At 37.3% G+C, this 22,451-nt stretch overlaps 1 protein-coding gene across 1 annotated transcript; it reads right to left on the bottom strand.

Moving 5' to 3' along the window:
* Window positions 1-1,896: 1,896 nt before the first annotated feature.
* LOC115221642 (doublesex- and mab-3-related transcription factor 1-like) lies at window positions 1,897-15,527 on the bottom strand. The gene is made up of 3 exons (XM_029791841.2): window positions 15,465-15,527; window positions 12,635-12,950; window positions 1,897-2,498 (listed from the first exon to the last, which is right to left on the bottom strand). Exons 2-3 carry the CDS (start codon window positions 12,918-12,920, stop codon window positions 1,897-1,899), a joined length of 888 nt encoding a protein of 295 aa, XP_029647701.2. The 5' UTR covers window positions 12,921-12,950; window positions 15,465-15,527.
* Window positions 15,528-22,451: the final 6,924 nt, after the last annotated feature.

Genomic DNA, 22,451 nt, shown 5'->3' with positions numbered 1-22,451 from the left:
AAAGCACTATCCGAACGTGGCCGATGCCAGCGCCACCCCGACTGGCCCCTGTGCCGGTGGCACATAAAAAAAAGACCATCCGAACGTTGCCAGCACCGCCTTGGCTGGCTTCCATGCCGCTGGCACGTTAAAAGCTCCAACCAATCGTGACCGATGCCGGACCCCCCCCCTGGCACCTGTGCAGGTGGCACGTAAAAAGCACCCACTACACTCGCAGTTTGTTTGGCGTTAGGAAGGGCATCCAGTCGTAGAAAGTCTGCCAGATCGGACTGGAACCTGGAGCAGCCCCTGGCTTCCCAGACCCCGGTCGAACCGTCCAACCCGTGCTAGCGCGGAAAACGGACGTTAAACGATGATGATGATGATATATATATATATATATGTGTGTGTGTGTGTGTATATATATTTTGTTTAATGAACGCAATGTGGCACTGCTTGACTTGGAATTGAAACAGCAATCTTGGAATATCATGTGTGCAACACCCTAACTGGGCGTTGTGTTTGAAAACACCTAAAGCTCCATGAGGCTCCAGCAGAGGGTGACGTGAGCAAACCCTGCTGTACTCTTTCAGCACAACTTTCTCTCACTCTTTCTTCCTGTTTCTGTTCTACCTGTATTTCAAAGGGGTCAGCCTTGTCACACTCTGTGTCATGCTGAATCTCCCCGAGTACTATGTTAAGGGTACATGTGTCTGTGGAGTGCTCAGCCACTTGTATGTTAATTTCACAAGCAGGCTGTTCCGTTGATCGGATCAACTGGAACCCTCATTGATATGTTCAGTGTAGAAAACATACATCAGGATTAGGTCCAGAGAATCAAGAGGGGCCATAAGTGAAAAGTGTGAGATGTACATGTATGTTACACTAACTCTTCCTGAGAGCTGCTTTAGGGATACATGTCTGTGGAGTACTCAGCCACTTGCATATTAATTCCATAAGCAGGCTGGAACCCTCGTAATAGTAACTAACAGTGTCAGAGAAGAATATATACTGTTACTTGTTTCAGCCATTAAACTGTGGCCATGCTGGGGCACCGTCTTGAGGAATTTTAGTCAGTCTCATTGACCCCAGTACTTTTTAAAGCCTGATACTTGTTCTATCAGTTTACAGGAACGTAAACACACCAACACCGGTTGTCAAGTGGTGGTGGACACACATAAACACATGACAGGCTTCTTTCAGTTTCCATCTACCAAATCCACCCGAGACTTTTCTGGCCTGAGGCTTACCATAGAAGACACTTGCCCAAGGTGCCATGCAATGGGACTGAACCCGGAACCATGTGGTTGGGAAGCAAGATTCTTATCACACAGTCATGCCTAGAGAGAGAGAGAGATACAATCTGTTCCTACAGGACAAGTTAAACTCCAAACTTGGTTAACGAATTAATTCTTCAGTTACACACAGCTACCGCTGCTTACTGTTATCCCAAAATTATGGTTCCTATTCACAGCTAGTTTGGATGGAGTTGAGGAAACCATTCACAAGTTTATCTGTGGAGGAGAGAATTTGTAAGGCGAAAAAATTTTAAAAAAATATTTTCGTATTTTTGAAGTTGAAATACTTGATAATCAATGATAAAAAAATGTTTTCTTTTGAAGTAATTCTTCTTTTCATGTTCAAATGTTAGAATTCTTCAGATTCCCAAAACTTTTACCCGACACCAGGGTAAAGATCAGGGAAGGTCAAAGGGTAGATTTAGGGAGGAGGGAAGATAAGGGGGTGGGAGGGATTTGAGCAATGATGTTAGTTGGGGGAGGGTGGGGGATACCAAAGAAAGTAGGAGAGCACACCCCCCACACACATTCTGTAGAGTAATGAATGATATAATAAACAAATGAAAGAAATTAAACAGTAGTTCGTCACACACACACACATATCTCTAAAACATGTTTCTTATTTCGTCGTGTCAGCTGCAAACTTGCAGGATTTCAAGAAATTGTCCGCATTGGAAGGCACGGAGTTGTCACAGAACTTCAGCAGCCAGGAATTAACAGGATAATTAAAAGTGTTCCAGAATAACGAAGGTCGGTTGTAATTACCAAATCCAAGATTTTGAGGTGGTTGTGCCAATTGGCAGCCATTACCTGGGTAAATATACGAAGGACTGAACTCTGAACTTGGCATGCCATCCGTGGCCACCTGCACTGGAGTATAATACATAGTGTTACTGGCAGAAGTAGTAGTAGCGGTGGTGGTGGTAGTAGTAGTGGTAGGACTACTACTACTATTACTGCTGCTGCTACTACTACTACTACTAATGTTACTATTGCTGCTGTGTACGTCAGACATCTTGCTGGAAGTGGCGGCAGGGTAGTTGAAAATGGCAAAGGGTGTCTTCGGGGTGTAGTAGCCAAAGTCTGGCTGAGGCGAAGAAGAATAGATATGACTGGGTGGTGGCTGGGTGGAAGGCATCTGCAGGTTAACGCTTGGCATCGATTGATTCCCGTTGATCTGTTGGACAACAGGGTAGGCGTTTGGTGATGGCATGAAAGAATCTGAAATGGTAAGATGAACAAAATAAAAAAAAAATTACAACGAAATTTACCTAAGGAATAAAGGCATCAACAACTAATAATTTCCCCTGGAAATTAATCTCACCTTTAGAGAGCTTGGTTCCTTTATTTTACATCCATTTTTCCACTCTTTCATAAACAGGTTAATTTTTTTCTTTTTCTTTATATCTCTTATTATAAAAGGCAGATTCTATCTGCCTCCCTTTGTCTCTTAAAGAAATCTACAATATAGGATTTCTTCAATTACAATTTACCTAGCATTTTTAAGAGTAGAATGCATCGGGTCGTGCCAGGTACAGTTTTTAAAATTTCAACTCCAATTAAGCAAAATTTCGAGAAAACTCACATTGTGGTGTGTAAGTGAAGTGCTTTTCTTAGTGTGGGCTACAGCACACACACACACACACACACACAAAAATGGAGCGAACTGCTTCACTCATGCTATCACCCTAATTTCTCCTCCTTTCTCTTTGCAAGTGTGCAACGATTAAAGTGAAAGTATTTATATAAAACGGATGAACTGCTTCACTCATGCTATCACCATAATTTCTCCTTCTTTCTCTTTGCAAGTGTACCTTAAACCACTACTCAAAAAAAAACACAACAAACAGAAACAAATAAATACATAGCGATTTACTCCTCACACAATTTCTTCAATTAGAGTTTACCTATGATTTTTCAAAGTACTTCCATTCGGTCACGGCATACAAAATTTCTTTCAATTTCACCCCCATTTCAGAAAAAATTCGAAAAAACTAAATATTTTACCTTTTCACTCTTTCACTTCAAAGCCTTTACTCTGCATATTACTCCCACTTCCTCTTTACACACATAGACACGCAAATATATAAATAAAATTGTAAGCTAACGTGTGTGTGTGTGAGTGTGTGTGTGGGTGTGTGTGTGTGTGTGTGAGTGTGTGACAGGGATGAGCCAGTCAGACTGGTCATCCTTTTTGCTAGAAGATCACCTATGGTCTTATATGCTACACCACTGATTTTCAGTTCATATTAATCAAATTAATATTCACAACAAGAAGGACTATTCATTATAATACATCAGTTCCACACATTTACCCTGGTTCCATTTCGGACAACTGCACAAACATTTGTCATTTCACACATGTATGTAAACAAATTCCTTTCTTAAAAATTTCAATTCATTTTCTTTTTCAATTCATACAAAGTTTTTAGGACGAATATAAGATCTAAAGTATATCCAAGTAGCAGAAAGATCGCCCAAAAGTGTATATAGATATTTAAATGTATTTATATATACATCTATACACAGATGTATGTATAATGTGTGTGTATATATTTCCATAGAGGTAACCATTCACTCCATACAAAGTTATTTAGGACGAATATAAGATCTAAAGTATATCCAAGTAGCAGAAAGATCGCCCAAAAGTGTATATAGATATTTAAATGTATTTATATATTTATCTATACACAGATGCATGTATAATGTGTGTGTATATATTTCCATAGACGTAACCATTCACTCCGCACAAAGTTCTTTAGGACGAAAATAAGATCTAAAGTTATCTCTAAGTAGCAGAAAGATCGCCCAAAAGTGTATATAGATATATAAATGTATTTATATATTCATCTATGCACACATGTATGTATAACGTGTGTGTATATATTTCCATAGAGGTAACCATTCACTCCATACAAAGTATTTTAGGACGAAAATAAGATCTAAAGTTATCTCTAAGAAACAGAAAGATCGCCCAAAAGTGTATATAGATATTTAAATGCATTTATATATTCATCTATACACACATGTATGTATAATGTGCGTGTATATATTTCGATAGAGGTAACCATTCAATCCATACAAAGTTTTTTAGGATGAAAATATTTATATAGAAAAGAAAGGTTGTGTCTGTCTACTCCGATTTAGATTCCTAACTACTCCCACATTTTGCGATGCAGTTTAACCAAAACCGGGTATCTTATAGTCGTGATTCATATCGAGCCCTTCTGGGTATTAGCGTGCATCTACAATGAGTCTACGATTTTACAAATAATTTACCATCATTTTTTTCCATTTGAATGCATATTTTTTTAAATAAAGGGAAGTAACTCTCAAACTTCACACCAATATGCGTGCTCATATGCGACGTAATATCACATCAGTAGCATTTCCTCACACCCTCCTTGCACTTGGCGAAGGCAAAATACCAGGGGATGAAAATGGTAATATTGCCATCGATTCCATTTGTACCATTGTTAAGACGCCTTCTGATCTCAGAGATGCAGTGTTCCCAGATCTACAAGCTAATTATCAGAATATGGATTGGATTGGCAAAAAGGCTAACTGGCCCCGAGGAATAAACTGTTCACCATATTAATGATGAAATGCTAAAACTCATTCCTGGGGAAGTCTATGTATATCAGTCTATCGATACAACTCCTGACCCAGAGGACGTCATCAACTATCCAATAGAGATACTCAATTCCTTTGAGCACCCCGGACTACCACCACACATTCTCAAACTTAAAGTTGGTGCCCCTATAATGCTCATCAGAAATTTGGTTCCCCCAAAACAATGCAATGGCACACGTTTGATCGTTAAGTCCTTATCTCCCATCGTAAACTTATATCAATATTTGCCTGAATAATCATCATAATTCAGTGCATTCATTAACAGTACTTTCAAGCAATTCAGCCCCGAGCAACGCCGGGCAATTCTGCTAGTCTCTATATAAATGGCAAAATGTCTGTCTGTGCATGTCCTTTATACAAATCCACAATTTTTCAGTTAGAGGGCTCGCACTTTCTATGGTCATTCAAAACCGTCCAAGGGTGGTCATGCACATCTTTACATTTCCCCAGTCACCCCGAAAACCATTAAAAAAAATCAATAGAAATTACTTTTTTGTGAATTTTCTATCCAAAACCCAATCAAAATGAACGAAACTTGATACACCAATTGAATGCCAGATAGCTGTATGTGATTGGTCGGAGATTTGGACAGTACTCGAGTGTATGTGTGCACGCACACAGCTGTATATGCAGGCACTAGCACTATGACCCAGCGTTGCCAGGTAATAGTGCTAGTATATATATATATTTTAGTCAGCAGGGAAGGCAATGCCCACATCCCTTTGTAGGGGCCTCCAAGACTGGAGAAAGGGGAAGAATGGATAGAGAGAGGGAAAGTGACAGGAGAGAAGGGGGTAGAAAGTGGGAGAGAGAGTAAGAAGATATCCTCAAACCAAAGACTTGACCAAAATCTGACTTACAAGAGAGTGAATTCTTACAATAAAGAGCACCCAAGGTACCAAGGTGATGGCAGCAGCGATAAACCAAGCAAGGAATGAAGTCTACCACCCATACAGGCCATGGCAGGATTTCAACTCAAAACAAAGAACTTAGTGATTAAATACTGCTCAATATTTTATCCAATCTTAATTCTTTCGTCTGAGAATCCTGACAAAAGAATCCTTTGTTTGTTCAGATTCTCAAAGACCCATTTGGATCCTTTTGAGGTTACAGCTCATGGAATGAGAGCAGGTTTTGGTGTGTGGTGGTGCCAAAGTTATGAATGGATAATGTTTAACTAGGGAAGAATGAAAGGAAGTGTTAGCTGTGTGAGAGGTGTTGTTGTTGGCTGTGATTAATTAAGAGAAGAAAGTCATTAATGAAGAGAAGAGAGTGGAGGGGACTCAAGGGAGTTGATGATAGAACAGGGGATAGAACAGGGAATTTGTGATGTCAAGACAAAGAAGCAAACACACTTCCTGTCACCAACCCTCTCCCACTTCCAAGCCTGGTACTATTCCTCTGTAGCTAGACACGTTTCCAGATAAGATCGGAAACCACACTGCTTGCATGACAGCGCCACCTATTTGCAACTACTGCATGGATGTGAAAACTGTATATACTTTTATTTTCTTTTATTCTTTTACTTGCTTCAGTCATTTGACTGCGGCCATGCTGGAGCACCGCCTTTAGTTGAGCAAATCGACCCCAGGACTTATTCTTTGTAAACCTAGTACTTATTCTATTGGTCTCTTTTGCCAAACTGCTAAGTTATGGGGACGTAAACACACCAACATCGGTTGTCAAGCGATGTTGGGGGTACAAACACATACACACAGTGTGTGTGTGTGTGTGTGTGTGTGTGTATGTATGTGATGGGCTTCTTTCAGTTTCCATCTACCAAATCCACTCATAAGACTTTGGTTGGCCCGAGGCTACAGTAGAAGACACTTGCTCAAGGTGCCACACAGTGGGACTGAACCCGGAACCATTTGGTTGGTAAGCAAACTACTTACCACACAGCCACTCCTGCGCCTACAAAAGAAATGAAAGCTTCACACCTTCCGGTCCAGGAAGCGAAACCACGATAGTAAGACCGTGACTACAACATGCTTAACCACCAAGCCACGTGCCTTCATATTTATAATGTCCTGTGATGTCGGTGATGAGGCTCCAGTTTGAGAGTTCCGGGGTTGTGGAGAGTAAGGAGTCGTCCCATTAATTACCATTGTTCCCATTCTATTCTGACCAGGAATGGGTGGTACCTATTTGGTTCCCATCTCAGGGTTAAATAGATTTCCTGGGGATAGAGGAAGCTCCGACTATTTTTGACAAAGCCATGGGAAAGGAAGGCAGCCAATGAGAAAGATACTCTGAGACAAAATTTGTAGTGAAAATAGTAACAGTCACTTTGCAATGGTTGGTGCTGGAATCTACTTTGGCAACCAAAAGAATGGCAAAAGTGTTGCACAAGCTTTTTTGTCATTTAACCCTTTATTGTTTGCATTATTCTGCCAAAATTAATCCTTTTTTATCCACATTGTTTTGAACTAATCAGGCATTATCTTGTAGCTATGAGATTTTTAAATGATATTGTAGGGTTGGTGCAAGAGACCAGATCTGGCCAGTTTGAACATAAAACAAGCAGAATACTTTTGGCCGGATATGGCCGGTTTAAATGCTAAAGGGTTAAATCTAATGGCATGTCAAATAATTTTCTTTCTTGATCCATTTTGTATTTTTTAAAGTTCAATGGTGATGTTTGAAGTCATATCCATGCATGGATGAAAGTACATCAAAACAGTAAGCCTGAATAGGAGGCAGCTACCATCTGACAAGATGAGGCAATCATCACTCACACACACACACACACACACACTGGGTCGTCCCATAAATGTGGGATCTTTCAATTGCATGAACTAAAAGTCGGAAGAGGGATGGGATAAACTACTTGCTTCAACTTACTGTAAAAGCAGGTAGTGATTTTAACTTCTACTTATTCTTAGTGCAAGTTTTGAAGAGTGCAGTTTGATTTAAACAGTTATTTTTCCAAAGCTATAATGGAAGTGACAAAGGAGCATATTCGGCATATTTTGCAACAATGCAACAGAAAGTGCAAGAATATTAATGCAATATATGGGAGTCAGACATCAGGAATCACTGCTAAGATGATTAAAATCTCCAGTGGTGAAGGATATAGCTTAGTCACCCGTGAAGTTAATCAGATTATTCAGGAAGGCATCACCCCCAATGACTGGTGTAGTGGTATTATTGTTAGCTGCTACAAGGGTAAAGGTGATGCCTTAGACAGAAATGAACTACACAGGCATTAAATTGCTAGACCAAGCCATGAAAGTCACTGAGAGGGTTATAGTTGAATTAGGAATAGAATTAAACTAGGTGAGATGCAGTTTGGTTTTGTACCTGGAAAGAGTACCACTGATGCTATCTTCCTAGTGAGATAGCTACAGGAAAAGGTCTTGGCCAAAAGTAAGCCATTGTACTTAGCCTTCGACAGAGTTCCCCACTCTGTTATATGGTGGTCTCTAAGGAAGTTAGGAGTAGAGGAGTGGCTGGTTAGAACTGTACAAGCCATATACAGTGGTGCTGTCAGTAAGGTGAGAGTCAGCCATGAATACAGTGATGAATTTAGCATACAGGTAGGGGTTCCCTAAGGCTCAGTTCTCAGCCCACTCTTAGTCATTATAGTCCCCCAGGCCATAACAGAGGAATTCAAAACTGGATACCTGTGGGAACTGTTATATGCTGATGACTTTGTTCTTATTGCAGAATCTTTAGCAGAATTGGAGAAGAAATTCCAGGTATGGAAACAAAACCTGGAATCAAAGGGTCTTAAAGTTAACCTAGCAAAGACCGAAGTTGTTAGTAAGAAAGAAGATAAAAACTCTTTCCATCAGGTAAATGGCCCTGCTCAGTATGTAGGAAAGGCGTTGAAAGAAATTCCATTCACTGCACCCAGTGTAAACTATGGACACATAAGAGGTACAGTGGAATAACAAGATTAACAGATAAAGTAGTCTTTGTATGTGGCAGATGTGCAGGAAGAATAAGCACTAAGAGCACAGGGGACGTAGATTCTCTCAAATGCCCAGGAGGCTCTCTTGAGGTTGGAGATAGTTTCTGTTATATAGGTGACCAAATTAGCAATGGTGGGGGATGCTCTGAAAGTATTGTTTCTAGAATTGGGTGGAGGAAGTTCAGAGAAATATTACCTCTGTTGGCAACGAAAGAACTCTCTCAGAGTGAAAGGTAGACTATATGATGCTTGTGTATGAACGGATATACTCCATGGTAGTGAGACATGGGCTCTGACTGCAGAAGACATGTACAGACTGGAGAGAAATGAAGGTGGTATGCACTGTTGGATGTGCAACATCAGTGCACATGTATGACAAAGTGCAAATGTATTGAGAGAAAAGTTGGGCAGAAGAGGAATCAAATGTAGCATGCAAGAGAGAAGACTACGTTGGTTTGGACATGTGATGCGTATGAATGAGGACAGCTGCATAAAGAAGTGGTGATCAGCGAAAGTGGATGGTACCCATGGAAGAGGGAGAACCAGGAAGACATGGGATGAAGTGGTAGGGACCAATCTCAGGATGTTGGGCCTCATGGAACAAATGACAATGGACCAAGATGTCTTGCAATATGAAGTCCTTGAGAAAACCCGCCCATGTCAGTGAAACAGTTCTAGAAGCGCTGAACGTTCCACCTATACTTAACAAGAAAACTTCCCACAACAAATCAAACTACATCTCTACATCACTTCCCTTCCTCTTCTTTCCCCTTCATGCACTATGCTTACCCTCCCCCCACTCCCTAATCCTGTCCTCTTGGCAACCCTCACACCTTTTTCCAAGCACTACAAGTGTGTGTGTGTGTTTGTAGTATACGAGTGAGTGGACAAACAAAAGAAGGGCACTCGATCAATTTATTGGGAGTTCCATGGAGGGATCAAAACAGTTTGATTCTAATTCCTTGGTACTTAAAGTTTCAAAATTTAATGCTTATCTTCAGCCATTGGAAATTTGAATCTTAATATCTACAGTAACCCCTCGACTATTGTGGGTGTTACATTCCAAAAACATCCTGTGATAGGTGAAAATACGCAAAATAGAAACAGTACTGTATGTTTTGTTTTTATTGTTTTTATAATTTGTATATATTTATTTTATTATAATTGCAAAAGAACACCACAGAGGAATCGACATAAGCTTTAATAAGAAACTGCAATAGGTGAACCAGGATATGGCGAAGGATTTTACTCTGTGTGTGTGTGTGTAAATTCAAATAAACAAACAAAATACAGAGAAAAAAAAGAAAAATGTAGATGTGAGGACATGCACAAGAAATATATTAATTTGACGCTTGGTGAAAGGAGAGAGTTGTTAACATTTTGAGCATAGTTCTTTGTCGGAAACAGGAAAGCCCAAAGAGAAAGAAGGAAAAATAAGGGAAAATCGCCAACAGTTCACATGCAGTTATATTTCTACACACACACATGAAAGGGTGCTGAAAAGTTTCTGGCTTTAAGGGTGTCGTGAAAGGCATGGTTGGAAACCAGGCCTTCAGAGTTCTTTTACAGGGTTTAGAAAAACTGAAGAACCGTTGCAAATAAGAGTCTGAATCTGTGAAGAGAATATGTTGAATAAAATTGTAATTAACTGATCCTCCTGAATTTTCTTTCACCCGAAACCAGAAACTTTTCAGAACCCCTTCATATACACACACAGTTTACAGTTCCTTTATAGGGTCAACAATAAAAGTACCCCACCCTGTGAGATAAATATCATTTAATATACATAATTACAAAAGAGCCAAGAATAATTTCATGCTTTAAGATACATTAAATTGGAAGATTTGTATAAGTTGCCATGTATTTCCAAGCTTGAAATTATCAGTAGCTCTTTCATAATGTGTGTGTGTGTGTGTGTGGCGCATACATACATATACACATATATACACACATACATACATATATATACACACATATACATATATATATACATATATACACACATATACATATATACACATACATATATACACATATATATACGCATATATATACACACACACTATTTGAAGACATAAGCGAAATAATAATGAACCACAATCATACAGCACTATACTATGCAGCACCGCCTATATAAAATACACATATCTGACCGTATACCTGTATCACGTAAAAAGCACATACATATCAGGACATATGTAGAAACATTGCCAAATTAGACTATCATATAACAACCCATGCTAGCATACGGACGTAACGACATGATATATGATGATATGCATATACATACATATATATACATATACAGATATACACATTATATACACACATATATAGACATATATACACATTTATATACACATATACATAACATATATACCCATATACATATACGTACACACATATACAATATATATACACACACATACACAGATATATGTGTACATGTATGCAAATGTACATATATACGTGGCCTAGTGGTTTGGCTGTTAGACTCACAATCACTTGATTGAAGGTTTGATTCCCTGACTGGGCAATGCCTTGTGTTCTTGAGCAAAACTCTTCATTTCACGTTGCTCCAGACCCCCTTTTGATCTGTGGGGAATGTTGGTTGTGTTATTTGAAGGCTAAAACAATACAGAAAGTGTATTGTGACCAGCGATATGTAACAACATCTGATAGCCTGGTCAATCAAGTGATATATACATACATATGCATGCATGTACACCTTGTTTACCAAATTCACTCACAAGGCACAGGATTCTAGTAAAAGACACTGTGGGGCAAGGTGGAAGTGAACCCAAAATCCTGTGGTTTCAAATCCGGCTTCTTAACCACACAGCCATACCTGGCATATACAGTAATAACCTCATATTACAAGGACCCGTTTTACAAAACCCCAAGTTTATGAGTTTTATTTTGAAGCACAACAAATGTTTCGGTATGTTACCGAGAGATTTATTAGAGAGCGAAAGAAAGCTTCTTCTAAGCAAATAACCCTAAACTTGTTTTCAAAAAGAAATCCACAGTCTGTCTATGAGTGCTTGTGAATCAGCAACCACATATACAAGTGATGGTGTGCACGAGTCTAGTGTGAGTGAAAGTGATTCAGAAAACCATTATAATATTAGTATCTTTTATTATAAAGGACCTTGACGTTATTTTTACTTTACATAGAATATTCTTTACATTCTACTGTTGATTTATTACTATTTATTTCTAAGTACGGATATTTTCGGTTTGAACGGCTGTGTTTTTCCTAGCGGTGTCATATGAAATTGTCACCCATAATTATGACCCTAGTATCGATCTATTGCATGTCAATCCGGGTCAGGGTTGGGGGAAGGGTATCTTTTTTTCTTCAGAAATGTAAATAAACCCAATCTGTTTCGTAAATGAGGGACATATTCATACGGCACAGAATGTTTTTCACCTCAATACATGTAGGTGATTGGTTGAAATAGCAGAAATTGAAGAAAAATAACAACAAATATCATACAAACTATAGAATTTTCTCAATAAAGCCAAGAGAAAAAGATGTTTTATAAACGCATTCTACCAGTATACAAAGTTTCAAATTTCTTAGTTACCTAGAAATTATGTTAAAAACTGCCGTTCAAACCGAAAAGATCCCCAAGTACTATAAACTTTACAGGTAAAATATTTTTCTGGGAACGAATTACATGACTACTATGGTTAATTACTGCTCTGCTTTACGAGTTTTCGATTTATAAGCAGTCTCCAGGAACAAGTTAACACGTATATTGAGGCGTTACTCTATGTAATAAATAAATAAATGTAATCTCACCTGCAGTGACGCAGTTAGAATAATCAGTCACCTGTTGGCAGAATTTTTCGCATCTTATGCAACCTTTGAAAATATCCTTGACGTTGATGTCAGGATATCTTCGGAGCAGATTCTGTTGTCTGTTGATTCGGCGCCGTTCCTCTACCAAGATGCATTTTATGCAATCACATAAGATGTAGGGGCAGAAACCTTTGTGGCCCTTCATCTTGGCATCAGAGCCATGATTTTTACAACGAGAACATTTCGGGTTCCGATATGAAGCTGGATAAACTTTTTTCACGTTCATGGTAACACTGTGTTAAAATGCTGGAAGTCTCTGGAAAAACAACAAATAAACAATTTCATAATTAAATGCAAGTGTTAATGTATTTAATGCGAGGGAACACAGAAAATCAAATTGGGAAGAATTAAGGAGCAAGGAAAAGCCCTATCACTCAATGACTACAATAATTATTTTTACACTAGGTGCAAGGCCTTGAAAATTTTGGGGGAAGGGGGCTAGTCAATTATATTGACCCCAGTGTGTAACTGGTACTTATTTCATCGACCCCTGAAAGAATAAAAGGCAAAGTTGACCTTGGCAGAATTTGAACTCAGAACGTAGCAGCAGACGAAATATCGCTAAGCATTTTGCCCGGCATGCTAACGATTCTGCCAGCTTGCCACCTTATAGTCAATGACTAACAATAATAATGATGGTTTCAATTTTTGACACAAGGCCTGTCAAGTTCAGGCAGAGTAGGTAAGTTGATTGTGTCAACTTCAGCACTTGAAGTGGGACAGAACCCCAAACTACACAGTTGTAAAACAAGCTTGTTAACACAACCACGCCTGTACCTATATTGTTTTAACAAAATTACTCTAATAAGTATAAAAGACTCCAAGCATGTTTTAGAAAAACATACCATATTTGACGGTATAAAAGATGCACAGATTCACAAAAATAGTTTTTGGTACATTCAGGAATTAGCTTCTAAGAGGCCCAACTTTATATCTAAGACCTGGAGTAATTTTTTTTGCGGGGCGGGGGAGAGGGGCATCATATAACATCATTTTTCCACGCTGGTATGGGTTGGCTGGTTCAACAGGAGCTGGCAAGGCCAGGGAGCTACACCAGGTTCCAGGCTGGGTGCCCTTCCTAACAACCAGCCACTTTACAGTTTAACGAGTGCATTTTTACGTGGCGCCACATGTGTTGCTAAGTGCATCTTAAACACCATTAAATAAGGTACTCGACCAAGAAATTACGAGAAAACTAATTTTTCTTTTTCTATCGTTTACTTAAGAGGAATGGCGATGCTCATAATCCTTAACAGTCGAGTGGGAGAAAGGGAGAGAGAGGTATCGTCAAATGAGGGACATAATCTGAATAATCACAAACGGAATTGGTTCTGCTAAAGGCACTCAATTGTCCGTTGGTGTTAAACTGGGCGGCAACGGGTTAGAATACCTCCCATGTAAGCGACAGCTGAATTTGAACTCAGAATGGAAAGATTCAGTCAATAACCACAGTTGACGTACTTTCACTTCTGACAGCTAATAGCATGACAGTGCCCATTATAGATTGTTAAGCAGCTTTCTCAAAACGAAGGATCGCTGCTTTCTTTATTATAATAGTACAGATGTGACTAATCCGGCGAAACATTACTTTCATTATTCTTTTTTTACACTAGGCACAAGGCTCGAAATTTTTGGGGAGGGAGCCGGTCGATTAGATCGACCCCAGAACGCAACTGGTACTTAATTTATCCACCCCGAAAGGATGGAAGGTAAAGTCGACCTCGGCGGAATTTGAACTTAGAACAACAAGACAGACGAAATACCGCTAAGCATTTAACCCGGCGTGCTAACGTTTCTTATTTCTTTATTGCCCACAAGGGGCTAAACATAGTGATTAAGTCGATTACATCGACCCCAGTACGTAACTGGTACTTAATTTATCGACCCCGAAAGGATGAAAGGCAAAGTCGACCTCGGCAGAATTTGAACTCAGAACGTAAAGACAGACGAAATACCGCTAAATATTTCGCCCGGCGTGCTAACGTTTATTTCTTTACTGCCCACAAGGGGCTAAACATAGAGGGGACAAACAGATTAAGTCGATTATATCGACCCCAGTGCGTAACTGGTACTTATTTAATCGACCCCGAAAGGATGGAAGGCAAAATCGACCTCGGCGGAATTTAAACTCGGAACATAAAGACAGACGAAATACCCATTTCTTTACTGCCCACAAGGGGCTAAACATAGAGGGGACAAACGGATTAAGTCGATTACATCGACCCCAGTGCGTAACTGGTACTTATTTAATCGACCCCGAAAGGATGGAAGGTAAAATCGACCTCGGCGGAATTTGAACTCAGAACGTAAGCATTTCGCCAGGCGTGCTAACGATTCTGCCAGCTTGCCGCCTTAACATTACTTTCATTATTGAAACATCGTCCCTCTTGTAATGCAACACTTTGTAAATTTGGTTGAAATTGAAATTTTTTTTATGTCGGTGCGTGGATCAATTTTGGAAGTATGTTAAAGTTTTTAGTAGACGTATGACGGTGAATTAGTCAATATCGTGTTTTCTTCTATGAGAATTGTTTAACTTTAAACAAGACTGATATTTCACTTGTTTCAGCCATTCATTTTCAGGGAGCAGTATGGGTTGTTACGCACGCGCAATTATAATTTAAAAAAAAGACAGACGGGCATCTGCGCTCTTAAAACAGAAAATTTGGAAGACATTGTAAAAGAAGGACGTAATTCAATGAGCCAAAGGTGACAAGTAAATTGTGTTAAGTATGAAGAAGTGGTTAAATAATTGTCATAAAAGAATTACCTAGAAGACGGTTGGTTAACTTAAAAGACAAAAACACGGAGATAGAGACCAATTGAGTTATGTCTTCATCCACCAACTTTGGAGCATCGGAAGAGATATTTGAACTGAGACCTACTATTACATCATGATGTGGACTGATTCAATCACGAAATGGCGCCAAATTACAAAAAGCGGAAGAGACAGGGGGAGGTAGTGATATATCTATTTAAACCCGTCACCCTCTTCGTCAGATCATGGGCTTGCCAGATTACGAGAGCTACAAAGTTGCGGTTTTATGATACTTATCCGAAGTACACGCTACTGCTTTTCCCATTTTCTTACCAAATTTCATTTTAAAATAGAAGTTTGCTATCGTAGAAAGAGGTATTTTCGGGCGGGTTGTTATATATAAAAAAAAGGGTACCATACATTAAACACTCAACTAAATAGACATACAAAGACCGTTAACTTCACTTAAACATTTATTGTCTGTAATATGTTGTCAAAATTGTCGTCGCTCGAAACTGAGAACTTGTCACTGACATGCATAGTCATATGGCCAGGGATTTTGAGGGGAAGGGAACAATCGATACCATCGATTCCATGACTTAACTAATACCCTATTTTATCGATCCCTGAACAATGAAAAGGAAAAGCTGACATAAGCAGGACGTAAAACGCTGGAGTTAAATGCCGCAAAACATATTTTCCAATGCTCTAACGATTCTGCCAGCTCGCCACCCAAAGATTGGTTATATATTATGATGTAATCTTTTATGACTGCATTAAATAAATAAAATTCTACCAAAACAGCTGTCGTAAATTTTAAAGGCCACTAGTATTTACTTTCTATACTACACCACACCAAAGGCCCTCCTCTGAGTCGGATCTATGGCTTAAATTGGATTTGGTACTTGCATATCTACGTTATCCTATCAACACTTGATGTGTTTTCAGTGTTGTTTATTTCAATGTGAGCTCTATGTTACCTAGCCATTCCTGACATCCTATGAGTTGATGTGCCTTGATTCTTACAAATCCTTATAATAAAATTATATGACAGCTGTAATTAAAATATTTTTCTCTCTATTCCAGATTACTACATTGACCAGAATGGATCTTCAGAAAAAAATATTCTGGATTCCCTATATACTACAGTGGTGCCACCTATTGGCACTGTGCCTCGCCAAAGGTAAATCATCTTTTTTCCTCTCTTCCTTTTGTCATTTTACACAATGCAGGCAGGGCACTGCCCACAGCCATCTAAAAGAAAGTTGACATGAGTGACATTAATGTGTTATATTCTTGACAATAATATTTGTTAATTCCCCTTAAGGGGCCGTTTAACTGTTGCAAAGTGTCTTGTCAGCTACAACAAATATATTTTCACTGTCCATAAATCATAAAACAGTCACTAGAGATCAGAGAGGATGTGATCTGAGTGAAATAAACTGTGAAGTGAATTAAGGCTTAGACAAGTTTCTCCATTCACTGCCCCCAACACCCATATATTCTGGAATGGGATAAACTGAGTAGAAAATGGATTAACATTCAACTTTATTATCATTATAATCAAACGTGTGTGTGTATATATGTATGTGTGTATGTGCCAATGTATGTGTTTGTGTGTGCATTGTTACCATTCTTGAAGAATTGGCTATAAATCACATGAAACTAATAACAGAGAAATAATATTGGAAAATCTGTGAAAAATGAGAAACTGTCTCCAGTTGCATTGTGGGAAGGCTGGCTGGTCGGAATGGATCAATTAGTTGTCATTTTAGGAAAGAGATGCACTTAAAGCTCGTTAACATTTAACACAACACTTGCAACAACAGTGCACATGGCAACATGACTGTATTGAGTACAGACACACAGACAGGACTGCTCCACCCAGAATCAGCTGGGGGAGGGTGGAAACAGATCAATAAACCTAGGGGTAACCAATACTTCCCACCCACCTACCCACCCAGCCAAGCATCTTCAACAGAACCACACCCTCTACTAAAGGTCATCCATTGACCTTTACCATACCACTGCCACCTTCCTCTACACATTTAGCATTTCCTTTCACCCTGCTTGACCTCTCCTTGTTTTAGTGCTTTGTGTCTCCCCCCCCCCCCGATATGATGATGAGGATGACAGCAACCATCACCACCACAACCACTACCAGCATCATCATCAATTTTATTGTGGGTCTCATCTCCTGTAAATATCTTATTTCTAAACTAGAGATTCCAAAGCATGTTAAGGCCCCCCTCCACTGTCCTGAAGCCCCCACTTAATGTCCACTGCTGCTACCCCCACCCAATCCATTACCCCAACCTCCTTATACTCAACAACTGGTTATAAACCATTAACAATTAGCATCAGTAATAATTAACAATTAATTCACTAATTTATTCCACACCTAATTATAAATGATTAGCTTCATTTGTTAAAATTAACAATATTTAATGAGAAATTATCAACTTTTTATTATTTCTTCAAAGAATAATTTAGTAATAACTTAATTATGAAGTTTAACCAATTAAAAGTAAGAGAGGAGATGAGAGAATTGGTCAAGTACTGGACATCATGAGCTGTTTTTATATTTTCTGTTGCAGAAATAAGTGGACAACAAATGTAGGGTTCCAACTAGTTTACAGGATTTCTGAGAGTGAGAGAGAGGGAGAGAGAGAGAGAGAGTGTGTGTGAGAGAGAGACAAGCAAGTGTCTACTTTGCAGTTTTTTACCAAAAACACCACTTTTTCAGTTCTTTTACCCTAATATAATGGCAAAATGTACATACACATCTACAATATGTATCTCTCTCTCTCTCTTATTATATATATATCATCATCATCATCATCCTTTAACGTCCGTTATATATATATATATATATATACCAGGTTGAGTCAAAAGTTTTTTCGTATTTCAAGCTTTAATTAATAGTTCAAACAAATTACATACGAAAAGTGTTTATTCATCAAAATATATCCCATCATATTCTATTGTCTGTTGCCATTGTTGTGCCAGAATCTCAATTCCACACTGATACCATTTGTTTTCAACCTCATCCACATTGTTGAACCTCCGTCTAGGCGGGAAATGAGCCATGGCTTGGAAAAGGTGGTAATCTGATGGTGCAAGTTCTAGACTGTAAGCAAGGTGAGGCAGCACTTACAGACCCTCAAGTTTGCACTTCATCACATTGGCAGTATGTGCTGGGGAATTGTCATGCTGTAGGAGTGCGTGTCTTCGATTGACCAATGCCGGGTAGTGGGCTTTCAAAGCATCATATAGTCACTGCACTTGTTGAGCATATAGGTTAGTGTTCAAAGCATGACCATCTGGGACAAGCTCAAAGTGCAACACTCACTCGAAATTCCACCAAACACACAACATGACCTTCTGTTCAAACCACCCTTGTTTGACAACAGGTTCTAAAACCTGGTTGGAACAAAGCCACTGATTTCTCTTATTAGGATTACAAAAATAGTTCCATTTTTCATCCCCAGTTACGATTCAACACCAAAAATGGGCATCTCAAGGATTTGCCAGCAGCTGTTTGCAAATGTTCACACATCATTGAGCCTGGTCATTGGTCAGTTCATGAGGAACTTCTTGACAGCATCTGTTCACAGGCCAAGCTTATGGAGGTGTCAGTTGATGGTACTTTGTAAAGGACCAAGTTCTGCCAACAATGTACAAGTGCTTGTATTTGGCTGTTGTTCAACCATTTCAAGTAAGGCCTCATCTTCCACAACAGAAGGTCTCCTTGACCTTGGTTTGTCTTCGAGGCTGTTGTCACCTTCCTTGAAACATCTGAACTAGTTTTGTGCCACACATTTATTGACAGTTCCTGGGCTTTCCCCATCATTAATTTATTTTGCCACTGTCTTGCACTCAGTCCTTTCTTCCACAGGCAGCATAAAATGGCTCTTATTGCAATTTATTCACCACTCATTGTCAAAGCTATAAAATAAAGAATAAACTATTCAGCACGATTGAACAAGAAGTTGTATCAAATTGATAATATAACTTGGAGATACAAGTTGTCAAAAATCATGAGTGAAAATCCGAAAAAACTTTTGACTCAACCTGGTTTATATATATATATATATATATATATATATATATATATATGAGGTAGAAGGGAAAAAATCAGTTATAAATTTAATCCAGATACTGCATAGAGTGTATATTTAAAACAATAGGAGAGTGGAGATTAATTGTACATCAATACTTTTATTAGAAAAAGTTCGCTACAACGTGACCATTCTAAGACCGACATATGTTTCTGTTACAACAGTAGCAAAACTGCATCACATGCAGACATGCACCAAACTGCACCAACCTCATCGGGGTCCACTCATTACGTTCTGTAAACATCATAATGAGTGGACCCCGATGAGGGTGCTGCAGTTTTGCTACTGTTGTAACAGAAACATATGTCGGTCTTAGAATGGTCATGTTTAGCGAACTTTTTCTAATAAAAGTATTGATGTACAATTAATCTCCACTCTCCTATTGTTTTATATATTTTATATATATATATATATATATATATCTATATATATATATATATTATATATATATATATATAAATATTTATATATATATATATATATATATATTTATTATATATACTATATTATATATATATATATATATATATATATATATATATTTATATCTATATATATATATTATATTTATATATATATATTATATATATATATTTATATATATATATATATATATATATTTATATATATTATATATATATCTATATATCTTTATATATATATATATACTATATTTATATATTATATATCTATATAATATATACTATATATATATATATATATATATATATATTTATATATATATACTAATTATATTTATAATATAATATAGATAATATAATATTTATATATATATATATATTTATATATATAAATATATATCTTTATATATTATATATAGTATATATTTATATAATATATATAGTAATATATTTATATTTATTATATATATTATATATATATATATATATTTATATAATATATTATATATATTTGATATATATAAATATATATATATATATATTTATATATGTGTATATATATATATATATATATATTTATATATATATATAATATATATATATATTTTAATTATATATATATATATATATATTTATATATATATTAGATATATATAATATGTATTATATATATACTATATAAATTTATTTATTATAGATATATATATATATATTATTTATTTATATATAGATATATATTATATTGTTTATATATATATATATATTATATTTATTTATATTCTATATATATATAAATCTACTTATATATAATATATATATTTATATATATATGATAATATATATATATAGATATATATATATATATATTATATATATATATATTCATCGCTCCCCTCTGCCTTCCTCTCTCCCTCTCTTCCACAATATAAAATCCTACTTACATTATTCATTTTATACACAACACCACCTAATGATACTTTCTTTCTAGATCTTAGTCTTTCTGCTCTTTGTTCTCTACTAGTTATATACATACAGTCAACCTTACGTTATCATTTTCCACTCCTCTCTGATATATGCTACATTTCTAACCTTTCTGCATAAGCTTATTGTATCCACTTATTTCTTTCTAATATTTTATCTCCTCTTTCTCCCCTCTGTCTCTCCTCGCACTCGCACCCCTCTCTCCTCCCTTTCAACTCTGTCTTTTAATCCTATTTACATGTCACTTTATGTATGCCTGTGGTTTTTTCTCATTCTCTCTGTGTTTATTTGTATTCAAGCTTTTTATCATAGTAAAGTGAATGTGCTAAACTGGAATGAAATGAGGTGAGAATGTGGCCCTGGATGTGAATGAATAGCAAAACACAAAATCTGAAGAGTGAGTAGTAGTAGTAGTAAGTTTATAGTAGTAGTGTAGTAGTAAGTAGTTATAGTAGTAATAGTGTGAAGGCAAGAAGTGGTTGGCATCTAAGTGGAAGGAAGCTGTGTATAAGAAACCAAGGGCAGTCGGAAGAAGGGTTGAAAGTTGATCCCAAGAGGTTGGTACTTCATCAAAGGATTGATGCAAGATTGCAGCTGAAATTTGCAAGATTTTATGTTGGGAGAAGACTCAGACAACCCATACCAGCAGGGAAAAACAAGAATATGATATAGAACTCATGTCTAGGCATACATACATATGTGAATTGGTGTGTGTATCCAACCCATGTCATCATGGAAGTCAGATGATGATGATATGTGTGTGTGTTTATACATACATATATAAATACATAGATAGAGAGAGAGACTCCTGATGAATGTGATTGTAGTAAACCCTCAATGAAAGAATGTCTGGGCTAAAATGTACACACACCACACCACACACCATGCTGTATACACTACACACAGACATGTGTATTGTGTGATAACTCTGTCTCAACTCAGTGTCGGCCATGCAAGCTGGAAACTAGATTTAAATGATGATGATGATAATATACATCCTATACATACACACACATACCTATAATATATATACAACACTATATAGACACATACACACAAAGGCACACGTATTTTTTCTACATATAAGACAATATCAAGGAATTCGTTATTCATTAACATCTCCCACACACACCACCTCCCCCCTCAGTTCCATATTGGTCAGTGGGGGGCGGTGGGGAGGGGCGAGTGAGAGTTAAGGCGAACCATTCTACAATAGATTCTTTCAGACTTTGCTCAGCAAGATCACTGATCCTAGTAAAATGGCTTTTTGTTTGGTCTGTTCTATAGATTCATGGATGTGGTGTAGGTTGGGGAGCAGGGACATATATATATATATATATATATATATATAATATATATATATAGTTGTGTGGGTGTATATATATATATATGTATGTATGTATATAGCTGTGTGTGTATATATATATGTGTGTGTGTGTGTGTGTGTGTGTGTGTATATAGGCTGTGGAATTAGA

The sequence above is a fragment of the Octopus sinensis genome, linkage group LG18 (assembly GCF_006345805.1).
Source record: "Octopus sinensis linkage group LG18, ASM634580v1, whole genome shotgun sequence".
Lineage (NCBI taxonomy): Eukaryota > Metazoa > Mollusca > Cephalopoda > Octopoda > Octopodidae > Octopus > Octopus sinensis.
The sequence above is the reverse complement of the archived record's forward strand: the minus strand, read 5'-3'. Positions and strand labels throughout refer to the sequence as shown.